This window comes from Gadus macrocephalus, chromosome 4 (assembly GCF_031168955.1).
Source record: "Gadus macrocephalus chromosome 4, ASM3116895v1".
Lineage (NCBI taxonomy): Eukaryota > Metazoa > Chordata > Actinopteri > Gadiformes > Gadidae > Gadus > Gadus macrocephalus.
In genome coordinates this window covers 2481785-2496627 of record NC_082385.1, presented here as the reverse complement: position 1 = coordinate 2496627, position 14843 = coordinate 2481785, and the positions used below count along the sequence as shown (strand labels likewise).

At 41.0% G+C, this 14843-nt stretch overlaps 2 protein-coding genes across 2 annotated transcripts; both read left to right on the top strand.

Moving 5' to 3' along the window:
• The first annotated feature begins 99 nt into the window (after positions 1–99).
• On the top strand, positions 100–3813 carry LOC132454969 (macrophage mannose receptor 1-like). The gene is made up of 4 exons (XM_060048619.1): positions 100–133; positions 1834–2226; positions 2439–2866; positions 3156–3813. Exons 1-4 carry the CDS (start codon positions 100–102, stop codon positions 3255–3257), a joined length of 957 nt encoding a protein of 318 aa, XP_059904602.1. The 3' UTR covers positions 3258–3813.
• A 1009-nt stretch (positions 3814–4822) lies between these two features.
• Positions 4823–11938, top strand: LOC132456642 (putative C-type lectin domain family 20 member A). The gene is made up of 4 exons (XM_060051049.1): positions 4823–4856; positions 9366–9758; positions 9957–10396; positions 10685–11938. The coding sequence occupies exons 1-4, from the start codon at positions 4823–4825 to the stop codon at positions 10784–10786; spliced, it is 969 nt and encodes a 322-aa protein (XP_059907032.1). The 3' UTR covers positions 10787–11938.
• The last annotated feature ends 2905 nt before the right edge of the window (positions 11939–14843 follow it).

The window sequence follows — 14843 nt, the reverse complement described above, 5'->3', positions numbered from 1 at the left end:
GTCATACTGTGTGTAATGAAGGCCATTGCAGTTTTTTTGTTGTACATTTTTAATGCTGAAGGTGTCAACTGATTAAGTGAAATGTTTTTTTGTTACAGGATGCAGGAGACCATACTGCTGTTTTGTCTTTCAGGTCAGACTCGTTTGTATGTTTTTGTCAGTGTCTGTTTATGTTATGAACTGTTTCTAGCTTTCTTAATTAATGCTACCTAGCCACACTCAGAAAATTCTAACGGGCACTGAGAGAAGTCAGTAATAATTCTAAGAGTTTAATCAGCAGGTTGTGAATTACCTCAGTCTGGTTTCCCATTTTTGACACCAAGTTGTTTGGCGCTGCTCTAATCTTTTATATAATGTGGCTGAGTTCTGACCGGTTCAGGATCATCTCTGTAGCAAAGTGAGGCGGGCCTGTTTACAAAGTGAGACCTGGCAGCATTGTTTACTAGTGTGTTCACAAGATGTATTCAGATACATAAAACAGATACAGTTCTGAGGGTTTGATAATCAAAGACAGAGAGAGAAAACCAGAACAGATCATTTAGCATTTAGCACAAAGAGATCATTTTACAATAAATACATAGAGGTACTGAATGGGGTCGGCTTAGCTCAGGAGGTAGAGCAGTTGTCTTGTAACCGAAAGGTTGCTAGTTCAATCCCCAACTCCTCCTAGCTGAGTGTAGATTTGTCCTTGAGCAAGACACTTAACCCTAACTGCTTCTGCCTTGCATGGTTGACTCTGCCGTCGGTGTGTCATGGTTGACTCTCTGTCGGTGTGCATTAACCAATGTAAGTCGCTTTTGATAAAAGCGTCTGCCAAATGCCCTAATTGTAATTGAATGGGTTGGTGGTTCTCTTTGGAGCACATGCAAATATCGATGCCATGGACAGAGAAGTCCAAAACGGGAAGAAATGGAATACATCAATCAGACAACACCTCGGTTCGAGGGGGGAAGAAAAAGGAATGATTAATGATTCATGAAACATTGTGTGGTACCAGGTTTGCATACGTATTTTTTTTTTTTATTGGGATAAGCCAGGTTTGCATATGGGATAAGCCAGGTTTGCATACGTATTTATTTATTTATTGGGATAAGCCTATTAAAGGTTTGCATACGTATGCAAACCTGACAGTTTAGTTAAAGTCCAAGTAATGGCGTCTGGTCATTACAGCTTTTAAAATTGTAGGCCACCAAGAAAATTGCTACCTACAGTTGCTGTATGAAAAGACTGTGTTCAGGGAGGCACCTACGATTCTGGATGATCCAACCCACACACTGAATCAGGAAATGGGGTTGCTACCCTCAGGTAGACGATTTAGAATGCCAAACTGCAGGTTAAAAAATATTAAAACTCATTCAACCCAGCTGCAATTAAGATGCTAAACAGTAAGAAATGACTTTAAACTTTTTTATTGGGATAAGCCTATTGTTGCCATGATTGCTGTTCTTGTACACTTTTACCCCCACTGTGTTGTGGCCATTCTGCTTAACTGAAGCTATGTTTGTTTGTTTTTTGCGATTGTCTTTGTTGTGGATTATGCAGTGAAGCATATTTGTATTGTCTACTTCGGCCTTTATTTGATGTGGCATGTGACCCAAGACGAATTTCCCCCCATGCGGACATTAAAGTATACTTTATCTTATCTTATCTTATCTAAGAGACAATTTAGTAAAAACTATGTTTACAATGAGTTGTAACAGCCCTGCACACAGAGTTTGGAAAATACAAGTAGCGAAGGACACATAATGGGACACTAACAAGGTGTTCTTGTGCCGACACAGAATAACTCTCAACACTGACTGTCTGCGTGTCGTGCTGTGGTTTCCCCTGCAGGGCTCTTCCTGAGGCACCATGCCTTGCCTCCTATCAAATCCTACTACTACGTGGACCAGAAGCTGAGCTGGACCGATGCTCAGCAACACTGCAGGGAGCGGAATGGGGACCTGGCCACCGTAGACAACGTAGCGGACATCCAGCACCTGCAAGAGTCCAGAACGGGCTTTAATTACGACGACGACTTCATGTGGATCGGACTTTATGATGACCGCACCCGTTGGAAGTGGTCCCTCGGAGACCAGGACTATAAAGTTGGCCAAAACTATGGAACGTGGCTCGGAAATAACCCAGACTTCAGTGGGAACAAAGAGAATTGTACAACTATGTACTATAATGGTAGCTGGATGGATAAGTCGTGCGACGCGCGATTTAGTGCAACTTGCTTTGATGGTGAGGTGCTTTCTTATTATTAAGTTTTCGTTTTTATCTATGATTTAGCTGTAGCCTACTAGTAAAATAGGATTATAGTCACACATTGATAACAGATATAAGCTATTATGGTCACCGTAGCCATGTTTAATTAGTGTATAGATTAGAAGAATATTGACAGAGATGTAACGTTATCTGATTCCTTTCCTTTTTTCCACCTCATTCTGTTTTAGATGAAGAGCCTCACTACATCTTGGTCCCAAACCCAATGACTTGGTACGAGGCGTTGCAATACTGCCGGTCTCACTACACTGACCTGGCCAGTGTGAGCAACGCGGCTGAGAACGAGAAAGTATTGGCACCTCAGCCATTTGAAACATGGATTGGTCTCCACAGATATCCGTGGTCCCACTGGTCTGATGGAAGTAGTGCCACCTTCTTTAATTGGGGAGCAGGTGAACCAAACAGCTCTGAAGGCCCCATTGCTCCACGTTGTGTAAAAATGACCGTCAACTCAGGGCATTTTTTTGATGAGGAATGTGGACTTTTGTATAACTTCGCCTGCCAGGGAAATCTGAAGCAACGGTCAACCTTCAAGATAAAGATCAGCTCTGAAGCAGACATGACGGATCCTGAGGTGGGACGCCAGATTTTGGAACAGGTATGGTGCCGAATTAATGCCATTCGGTCAAATATTATATATTTATAGGTTGGTTTTATGAAAACAATTTGCATGTTTTAATTTAGGGGTATGCCGACTCCTGTGATATAGGAAGTACTTAAATGTAATATATTTATAAACTCTTTGTAACTTAACCCACTGACACTAACATGCCAAATTCAAACATGAAGATAGTAACATTGAAACCATGAACACAGTTGGGTTAAAAATGTAAATAGATAATAAGTAACCATGACCATACTACTAACACCTTGTCTCTGTCCACCAGCTCCATGCCAAACTGGCCGAGGTGGGTGTGACTGGTACAAATATCAGCTGGGTTCTCAAGGACGGACAGGTGTTTCACAAGGACCAGCCCAGCAAGACATGAGAGGAGGTCATCGCTGTGTTCTGCTCTTTGTGTATTGAAATATACCTTTAGTCATCTAGCAACAGGGCTCCAAAGAGATCCACCTTTAGGCTGAGAACATTTAGAGAATACCATATAAATGGTGCAGTACTTTGTAGGCTATTTAATGAAAAAAATATTTATTCCCTATCATCTGGTTGCTCTTAATAATCATAGTTTTAGCTAGATTTGTGAACTAGTTATTTTATAATCAGTGTAGTTTAATTGTAGTAGTTGTAGTAGCATTAGCAGTAGTAGTTAATGTATGGTTGTACTAGTAGTAGTAGTAGTAGTAGTAGTAGTAGTAGTAGTAAATTAATCATAATGATATTTCATTGATTCTACATTAGTTTCTTCAGCTTAGTGTCTTGTTGACAAAGAAAGGTTGTGTCCGGTCCTTATTTCAGTACGATGTTTTAGAAATCAACATGGAAAGTAAACTGTCGATTTTGCCATTTTGTCCTTTTGTGTTTATTACAAATATGATGCACTTTACCAGTATCAATCTTCAGAATGAATAAAGTAATGTATCAACACCAATCAATGAGTTGTTTTTCCTAAGCGCATAAGGAGACACCAGAGACACCATAGATAGATAGATAGATAGATAGATAAATAGAGAGATAGAGAGATAGATAGATAGATCGATAGATCGATAGATTAAATACAACACGCTTAGGCGTACGTTTGTTCATGCGTGTGTTCTTGTGTGCGTACAGTTGTGTGTGGCATGTGAGGGAAGCTCAACAACACTTTATTTTTAGATACTTTATATTTAAAGTAATGCATATCTGTGTGACCCTGTCAACAACAAAAAAACTTTGAAAATCTGAAGTCGAAAATATCCATATCATCAAAATCCTTTCAACAAAAGCTAGAGATTTCATGGATGGATCCGTTTTAATGTGTCGTTAAGGCATCTTCACAAAAGGCCAGCCTTTTATTGAAGCAAAACAAATTTTGAATGAAGGGATTTCATCACTGCATGCAACACTCACAAATATACTTTCCGTTGCATCATCTACGTAGCAGTGTGGACTGGATTGGTGATAGAAGGGAGGATAGGTCAGTTCATTATAGATGGATTGAAACATGCATAGGTCGATGGATCAATATAGATCCTCAGTTATTCTGTCAACCAGTCCTGAAAAAAAAAAAATGTTCCAGGATGCAGTAAAACGTACTGCTCTTCCATTCGCCAGGATTTTACAAACATGCAAATCTCTGTCAATACCTTTTCATATTACATCACACCATAGGCATACATAAGATTCTGCAGTCAGCGATTTGGCAAGGATCACATCAAAGAGTTCTGTTTAACAAGAAAGCTGATAGCATTTAACAAAGGTAGGACAAAACACTCGGTGACCCTCCAAACGGATCAATACTCCTTCATGAGCGCATATATGTTCTAATTGTATGTACATATTAATTTCTAGTTGTGTGTACTGATAATACTGTATGTAATGAGGCCATTGCAGTTTTTGTTGTACATTTTTAATGGTAAAGATGTCAACTGATTAAGTGAAATGTTTTTTTGTTACAGGATGCAGGAGACCATACTGCTGTTCTGTCTTTCAGGTCAGACTCGTTTGTGTGTTTTTGTCAGTGTCTGTTTATGTTATGTACTGTTTCTAGCTTTCTTAATTTAATGCTACCAAGCCGCACTCAGAAAATTCAAACGGGCACTGAGAGAAGTCAGTAATAATTAGTTGAATCAGCAGGTTGTGAATTACCTCAGTCTGGTACCCCACTTTTGACACCAAGTTGTTTGGCGCTGCTCTAATCTTTTATATAATCTGGCCGTATAGTTCTGACCGGTTCAGGATCATCTCTGTAGCAAAGTGAGGCGGGCCTGTTTACAAAGTGAGACCTGGCAGCATTGTTTACTAGCGTGTTCATAAGATGTATTCAGTTACATAAAACAGATACAGTTCTGAGGGTTTGATAATCAAAGACAGAGAGAGAAGACCAGACTAGGAGGTTTCACAAAGAGATCATTTTAAAACAAATAAATATGTACTGTTGAGAATGGGTTGGTGCTTATCTTTGGAGCAGATGCAAATATCGACCTATCCCATGAACACAGAATAGTCAAAAACGGGAAGAAATGGAATACATCTATCAGACAATATCTCGGTTCAAGGGGGGAAGAACAAGGAATGATTCATGATTCATGAAACATTGTTTGGTACCAGGTTTGCATACGTATACAAACCTGGTTATGGTAATCTGACATTTCAGTTAAAGTCTAAGTTGGGGCGTCTGGTCATTCAACCCGGTATCACGCAATTGCGTGCTCCTGCGCACGAACGTTAATCTATTGAAGCGTGTTCCCGAGCACGATAGTCCGACTTTTTGCGTGTTACACAAAACGAAATGTAAACCAATGCATTCTGAATGGGAGTGTTCTAAGACAATTAACGTGCTCCACAAAACGGTACGAGAGAGAGAGAGAAAGAGAGAGCGGGAGGGACAGAGAGAGAGAGAGAGCGAGAGAGAGGCTTCAGAAAGGGTGTGCGCAGATAGTACAGTGCACCCTAGTTATGTTTATGCCAAAACCTATATATATAATTAGGCTGTGGAAATTGCAATAAGTTAAGAACACAACTTCGCATGTTGAGCACACAGCCGTGTGACTCGTTTATTTTGTAAAAAAGAAAACCGGAAAACAAAGCGTGCTGAAGGTAAACAAATCCAGCATGGTCTGTGACGTCATGAGACGTAATGTAGCTCACTACTCACGGTGCGGGGTCTTTAGGCGACCATGGTCTGTGACGTCACAGATTCATGTTGAATGGTAGTAATTAGCTGTCAAAATTGGAGGCCTTAATCAATACTGAGCAGCTATTGATTTGCTTCCCGATAAAGATTTGTCACAAATGACATGTTATTTAGCATCTACACGTTGAGCTGAGTCCAATGACACCAAGAACGACACTCTAGCTAATGGTAACATGTGTTTAACATGGTACACCTAGGTCTAGGACATGATCTCGGTGTAGCAAGAGGCCGAGCTTGATCTCATTGGACTCAGCTCAACGTGTAGATGCTAAATAACATGTCGTTTGTGACAAATCTCCATCGGGAAGCAAATCTATAGCTGGTCATTATTGACAAAGGCCTCCAATTTCGACAGCTAATTACTACCATTAAACATGTTCGAATATGCTCATGTGTGGCACCGTTAAAATCTCCTGGAAGCGTAGATGTTGAAGGACACCTTGTTCGTCCTCTTACGCCACCGGGACGATATTTACATGCTTCTGATTGACTAATGAATTGATTCAGCTATTCCCCCAGAAGTCTGGGGTCAAAAGGTCAAAAGGAGACGGCACCACGCCGGGGTGGATCCAGATCTCGGGCAACAGCGCAGGGTTGCCAGGTCCTGCAAAAAAACGTGCCCCCCACATACCGTTCAAAATCCACCCAAAATGTCCTAGAAGCATCCCAAATAAAAAATGATATTATTGGCCATTTTGCCCAACGTTTTGAAAGTAATAATATTTGAGGGAATATTTTTTTGTTGTTGTTTTAGCAGCGAAATGCACCGTGTGCGTGTGTGTGTGTCTGTGTCTGTGCTGTGTGTCTGTGCGTGCGTGTGTGTGCTTGTGTGTGCTTGTGTGTGGGTGTGTCTGTGCGTGTGCGTGCGTGTGTGTGTGTGTATAACACGCTATTTTATGTTGAAATGCGACGTAATCCAGTGTTCACGAAAAGTACACTGTCAACGTATGCTTTTGGCGACTGGGTTGGCTCTCAGATATACGTGTTTCTAACAATATGATATCATTAAAATAACACAAACGCAGGAAGCACGTGAGCTGCTAGTTTAGCGAAAGCAACCTGACGTCGTTGAAACATGCGAGCGAGCCGATCAAATCCTAATAACTATAAAACTAAAGATCAGACACAATCACTGACTGAAGATTATGCAAGTAAGAAGTATATTTCTCGCTAGAAATGTTATTAGAAACACGTTTAACGGTGAATCGGTCCTAAAATATTGCATTTCCCATTCAGATAATAAAGATTAATAAAGATCATACACATTCACTGACTGAAGATTATGTAAGGAAAATGTACATTTCTAGCTAGAAAAGTCATTAGAAACGCGTTTAATGGTGTATCTGTCCTAAAATATTGCATTTCCCATTCAGATAATAAAGATTAATAAAGATCATACACATTCACTGACTGAAGATTATGTAAGGAAAATGTACATTTCTCGCTAGAAATTTCATTAGAAACGCGTTTAATGGTGTATCTGTCCTAAAATATTGCATTTCCCATTCAGATAATAAAGATTAATATAAACTACGCCGTGTTCCGGAGCCGCGGGGGATTCTGGGAATTGGGGTTCTCAGTTGACAAATGGGGCTTTTGTTAACTTGTTTTGTTGTTAGGATTAAGTGGGGTTAATGGGTTCGGGATGTTATGTGGTTGTGTGTTGTTCTATTAACATTGTTCGTGTGTTCATTATTGTCGACACCGTCACCGAGAGTGACGTGACCATCGTTTCGTGCAGCTGTTCCGTGTTGAAGTCTCGTTCAATAAAAAACAACTCTCGTTGTCGAGCGTTCAATAAAAACCAACTCTCGTTGTCGAGCGTGCCCCCCCCCCCTACAAACGTGTCTCCCCCCCCCTCAACAAACGTGTCCCCCCCCCCCCCCCTTCAACTAACGTGTCCCCCCCCCCCCCCCCCCCCCCTTCATGGGTCTGATTCGCCGATTTCCCATGCTGATATCCCCGAAGATTCTCGGGCATCTTCGACAATTTGGCTATAGATTGTCTCATAACACGCTAAATAATATAATTATAGCCTTGTAGTGACCGTAACATAATTCACCTACAGTATTTCGTTATGTGTTGTTCTTTCAATTGTGTTGTTGTTTACTGCATGTCATTTACGTTCTTGGTGGTTCAGGGATCGCGGTCCCCAAGGATTACGTGCGTCTCATGACGTCACAGACCATGCTGGATTTGTTTACCTTCAGCACGCTTTGTTTTCCGGTTTTCTTTTTTACAAAATAAACGAGTCACACGGCTGTGTGCTCAACGTGCGAAGTTGTGTTCTTAACTTATTGCAATTTCCACAGCCTAATTATATATATAGGTTTTGGCATAAACATAACTAGGGTGCACTGTACTATCTGCGCACACCCTTTCTGAAGCCTCTCTCTCGCTCTCTCTCTCTCTCTATCTCTCTCTCTCTCTCTCTCTCTTTCTCTCTCGCTCTCTCTCTCTCTCTCTCTGTCCCTCCCGCTCTCTCTTTCTCTCTCTCTCGTACCGTTTTGTGGAGCACGTTAATTGTCTTAGAACACTCCCATTCAGAATGCATTGGTTTACATTTCGTTTTGTGTAACACGCAAAAAGTCGGACTATCGTGCTCGGGAACATGCTTCAATAGATTAACGTTCGTGCGCAGGAGCACGCAATTGCGTGATACCGGGTTGCATGAACACAGAATAGTCAAAAACGGGAAGAAATGGAATACATCTATCAGACAATATCTCGGTTCAAGGGGGGAAGAACAAGGAATGATTCATGATTCATGAAACATTGTGTGGTACCAGGTTTGCATACGTACAAACCTGGTTATGGTGATCTGACATTTCAGTTAAAGTCCAAGTTAGGGCGTCTGGTCATTGCAGCTTTTAAAAATGTAGGCCACCAAGAAAATTACTACCTACAGTAGCTGTAGGAAAAGACTTTGCTCCGGGAGGGACATACGATTCTGGATGATCCAACCCACATACTGAATCAGGAAATGGGGTTGCTCCCCTCCGGTAGACGATTTAGAATGCCAAACTGCAGGTTAAAAAAATATTACAACTCATTCATCCCAGCCGCAATTAAGATGCTAAACAGTAAGAATTTACTGTAATCTCGTATTTTTTACGAATACGAGGTTACAGTCACAATTTAGTAATAACTTTGTGTACAATGAGTTGTAACAGCACTACACACAGAGTTTTGAAAATACAAGTAGCGAAGGACACATAATGGGACACTAACAAGGTGTTCTTGTGCCGACACAGAACAACTCTCAACACTGATTGTCTGCGTGCCGTGCTGTGGTTTCCCCTGCAGGGCTCTTCCTGGGCCACCATGCCTTGCCTCCTATCAAATCCTACTTCTACGTGGACCAGAAGCTGAACTGGACCGATGCTCAGCAACACTGCAGGGAGCAGAATGGGGACCTGGCCACTTTAGACAACGTAGCGGACATCCAGCACCTGCAAGAGTCCAGAACGGGCTTTAAATACGACAACGACTTCATGTGGATCGGACTTTATGATGACCGCACCCGTTGGAAGTGGTCCCTCGGGGACCAGGACTACAAATTTGGCCAAAACTATGGAACGTGGTATGATAGTAGTCCAGGCTTCATTGGTAACAAGAAGAATTGTACAGCTATTACTACTTCAGGTAGCTGGTACGATTCGTCGTGCTACTATCTAAAGGGTGCAGTTTGCTTTGATGGTGAGGGGCATTGTTTTTATTACTTTTGGTTTTTATTCATGTTTTAGCAGTCCTAGTAAAAGAGGTTTATGGGCACAAATTGATAACAGATATAAGATATTCTGCTTACCTTTGCCATGCTTAATTTGGGTATAGATTAGAAGAATATTGACAGAGATGTAGTCACTTTAATCTGATTCCTTTCCTCTCTTCCACCTCATTCTGTTTTAGATGAAGAGCCCCACTACATCGTGGTCCAAAACACAATGACTTGGTACCAGGCGTTGCAATACTGCCGGTCTAACTACACTGACCTGGCCATTGTGCTCAACGCGGATGAGAACGGCAAAATAGCCGCAATTATTCCAGCAGATGCATGGATTGGTCTCCACAGATACCCGTGGTCCCTCTGGTCTGACGGAAGTAGTGCCACTTTCTTGAATTGGGGACCCGGTGAACCAAACAACCATGGAGGCCCCGTTGCTCCACGTTGTGTCAAAATGTCCGTCAACTCAGGGCACTTTTTTGATGAGGAATGTGGCCTTTTGTACAACTTTGCCTGCCAGGGAAATCTGAAGCAACGGTCAACCTTCAAGATAAAGATCAGCTCTGAAGCAGACATAACGGATCCTGAGGTGGAACGCCAGATTTTGGAACAGGTACGGTGCCGAATTAATACTATTCAGACAAATATGATATACTTAATAGTTTGGTTTTATGAAAACAATTTACATGTTTTAATTTAAGGTGTAGTCCGACTCCTGTGATATAGGAAGCACTTAAATGTAATATAGTTATAAACTCTTTGTAACTTAACCCACTCACACTAACATGCCAAATTCAAACATGAAGATAGTAACATTGAAACCATGAAAACAGTTGGTTTAAAAATGTAAATAGATAAGTAACCATGACCCTACTACTAACACCTTGTGTCTGTCCACCAGCTCCATGCCAAACTGGCCGAGTTGGGTGTGACTGGGGCAAATATCAGCTGGGTTCTCAAGGACGGACAGGTGTTTCACAAGGACCAGCCCCGCAAGACATGAGAGGAGGTCATCGCTGTGTTCTGCTCTTTGTGTATTGAAATAAACCTTTAGTCATCTAGTAACAGGGCTCCAAAGAGATCCACTCTTAGGCTGAGAACATTTAGAGGATACAATGTCAATTGTGCTGTGCTGTTGGGCTATCTAGTTAAAAAATATATATGTATTCCCTATCATCTGGTTGCTCTTAATAATCATAGTTTTAGCTAGATTTGTGCACTAGTTGTTTAATTATTATTTGCGGTAGCAGTATTAGTTGTAGTAGCAGTAGCAGTAGTAGTTATAGCATAATAGTTGTAGCAGCAACAGTAGGCGTAGTAGTTGTAGCACCAACAGTTGTAGCGGCAGCAGCAGTAGGAGTAGTAGTAGGCCTAATAGTAGTAGTAACTACTACTATCACTACTACTCCTGCTGCCGCTGCTGCTAATACTACTACTATTACTACAACTACTACTGCTGCTGCTGCTAATGCTACTACTATTACTGTAATAGTAGTAGCATTAGCATTAGCAGCGGCGGCAGCAGTAATAGCAGTAGCATTAGCAGCAGCAGCAGTAGTAGTACCAGTACCAACACCCCTTCTGCAGGTGCTCAGTTTCCGCCTCAAATTGTTTCTGTTGACACTCCTTTCCTGTCCATGACCAAGAGACGGGCTGGCTCCTCCCTGGAGGTGGTGCCCAGGCCCCGCCCTGTGAGGCAGGCAGCCCACTGCCCGCTCCTAGGTACCAGCTCTCAGCTCCTACCTCCTAGGTACCAGCTCTCAGCTCCTACCTCCTAGGTACCAGCTCTCAGCTCCTACCTCCTAGGTACCAGCTCTCAGCTCCCACCTCCTAGGTACCAGCTCTCAGCTCCTACCTCCTAGGTACCAGCTCTCAGCTCCTACCTCCTAGGTACCAGCTCTCAGCTCCTACCTCCTAGGTACCAGCTCTCAGCTCCTACATCCTAGGTACCAGCTCTCAGCTCCTACCTCCTAGCAGCTGATGGGTTCAATGCAGAGAATGGATTTCTCCATGGGGGATTAATTAAAGTAAAATAAAATAATATATATATATTTTTTTATATTTATACATTAGTATTATTGCTGATATAAGTGGTTACCCCAAATTAATCGTAGCCTAATGTTATTTCATTGATTCTGCTTTAGTCTCTTATCAGCGGAGTGTCTTGTTGACAACGAAAGGTTGTGTCCAGTCCTTATATCATTACGGTGTTTGACATATCAACATGGAAAGAAAACTGTAGATTTTGCCATTATGTCCTCTTGTGTTTATTAGAAATATGATTCACTATACAAGTATCAATCTTCAGAATGAATAAAGAAATGTATCAACACCAATCAATGAGTTGTTTTTTCTCTGAGCGCAGAAGGAGACACCAGCAACAAGGCGTCACTCGTCCAAATTTGGTCCTGCGTGTAACGGACTAAATCATTGATGTGCTTTTGCATCAGAAATGACAGACACTAATTACCCATATCGATCGATGATGCAATGTATTTAACATGGGTGATAATTAAAAAATGTAACGTTTCTCAAGTAAAGACTTTTACTAATTTCCCACTCATTGAGCATCGTGTTTTGTGACGAGTGAACTGTATCATGATGTTCTTATCAGGCTATAGGCCTATAATAGTATGATATTAAATAATTAGATAATATCATAATAATATCATTATTTTTTGCCATTCCCATGAGGATCCATCGTCGCATTTCCTGCAATCTTGTCCCCTGACGGCGGTATTGAATGAACACTGTGTGTTGGCCAACGCATGCCTCTAAACAAAACACAAGAAAAAAACACAAATAAACGAGGGGTTGAAAGAAGACTTTGAAAACTAGAAAGATTAGTTTCCATTATTAATCTGATTAGAATCAGAGTCAATTGAAGCGAAATAAGGACATTGGTACTCACGGTGTACTCAGAAAAACCCTGTAAAAAAGTAGATTAACGATTGTTTATATCAAAAGATAATTTCCTGGCTACATTGCTTTTGATCCACTAAAAGTAAGAACAACCATACATTTTCTACATCTACAACCCAGTCTCACGGAAATACGTGACACTGTCACGTCATTTAGGCCTAATGTATTCATTCGTGATCTGGGACACGTCATTTGAAAATTTTCGTGCCAAAAAAGCACAAATTTCATGGCAACGTTCGCTCGCGACACTGAGGCATCGACGCAGACTTTCATTCACATAGCCATACAAATAAACAAGACAATAGATGGCTAGATAAAATAAACATTAAGACATAGGCCTACAATTCTAAAAGAAGAGATGAAGCAGACCTTTTTTCCGTCGCAGTTTGCCTACAGAGCAGCGCACCTGCATTAAATAGCCTATAGGCCTATCCGTGAATTGTCACAATTTCTCAGAATCAAAAGGTGAAAGTAGAAACGGGTGGCCAAAAGCTGTCATATTTTTAGTTATCAGACAATTTTTCTGTGTTTGTGTTGAAAATCTTGAAACAAATTAGATAAATAAAAAATAAATGTCGGGCTATATTACATGAATTAGAAATTTGTGCTTTTTGGTACAATACATTTTAAATTACGTGTCCCAGATCACGAATTAATAGATAAATCAAATGACGTGACAATGTCACGTATTTCCGTGAGACTGACCAGATTTCGGTTTTGTTACTTTCATTTTTGCTACGATTCTTTACTTGTGACGGGCTGTGGAAGAAAGCATGGGCTTAATGTAAATGTAGCTGATGCCAAAAGCCCTAAAGATATCAGAGCCCTTTCACACTTGCAACCAAGATACAACATTTATAATTATTATTAATTGATATCTGAAAAACACATAGACTATATTATCAGTGTAAGCTGGAGCTTTGCTACAGTCGTAATAGCAAATTCACCAGTGTTTAATTCAACACAATGTAAGAATTTGTCATTGAAGACAAGTAGCCTATTACAAAAAAAATGATGACAAAACTCACTCGGTGTAGTTGCCATACCTTTCGGTGATATTGCCATCATCTGGGTCGAATGACGTTCTTCATATTGGACCAAAAAATATAATTAAAAATTGCAGAATCTTGCCACACATATGAATCCTTTAAGTGCGTGCTACTGAACTAGGAATTTGTCATTGAAGACAAGTATTATCATTGGATTTTTTCAACTCAAAATCCACCCTTCTTTCAGGAAGGACAAAGTATTGGTTTTCATATAGGACCCACAAAAAAATGATGACAGACGCTTATGAATAATGTAGCTCACTACTCACGGTGCGGGGTCTTTAGGCGACCTTTGTATACAAAAAAGATTACAGATTACGTTTGGATATAGGATTTGATGTTGAATATTTTGACATTTAAACTTCTCAAAACTCACTCGGTGTAGTTCTTGCCATTCCCTTCGTTGCTATGGCCATCATGTGGGTCGAATGACGTTCTTCATATTGGACCAAAAATATAATTAAAAATTGCAGAATCTTGCCACACATATGAATCCTTTAAGTGCGTGCTGCTGAACTCTGAACAATGCTGAATGACGTCCAATTGGATGAACAACACCTTACCCGTTGTTGACGTCTAACGAAGTCAGAGGACCTCCAGAGACAAAGCCAACCAGCAGCCACATCACAACGACAGACCATGAATGGGTCATGCTGCTGGAAGGTTTCACAAGCAGTGAAGCAGAGAACATGCAGAACTGTTCTTGCACCTAGAAAAGCAAGCAGCCTATTTATAGTCGCTTGGTCTCTCTTTAAAACGTCCTCCGCACAATATTTGTGTTGGCAAAATAGTTGACCTCGTAATGGAATTATATATTGGAAAAGCTGAGGATAAACGACAAGTTCGGTTCGACAACCGAGAGAAAGTAATGATCGTTCCGTCGAAAATAACCAATAGAACACTGACGCTGTTCAAATATTTACTGAGCTTCAGGTAGCGGGTTCAATGCATTGGCCAATCGGCAGGCTGGCTCAAGACTGTCAGGGTCAGTTGTTGTTTTTTGCTGACGAATGAAAAAATATATGCATCTAGGCCTATATCAAAATACAAAAACCATGGCGAACAGTGAAGTGTTTCCATAGTGTCTTA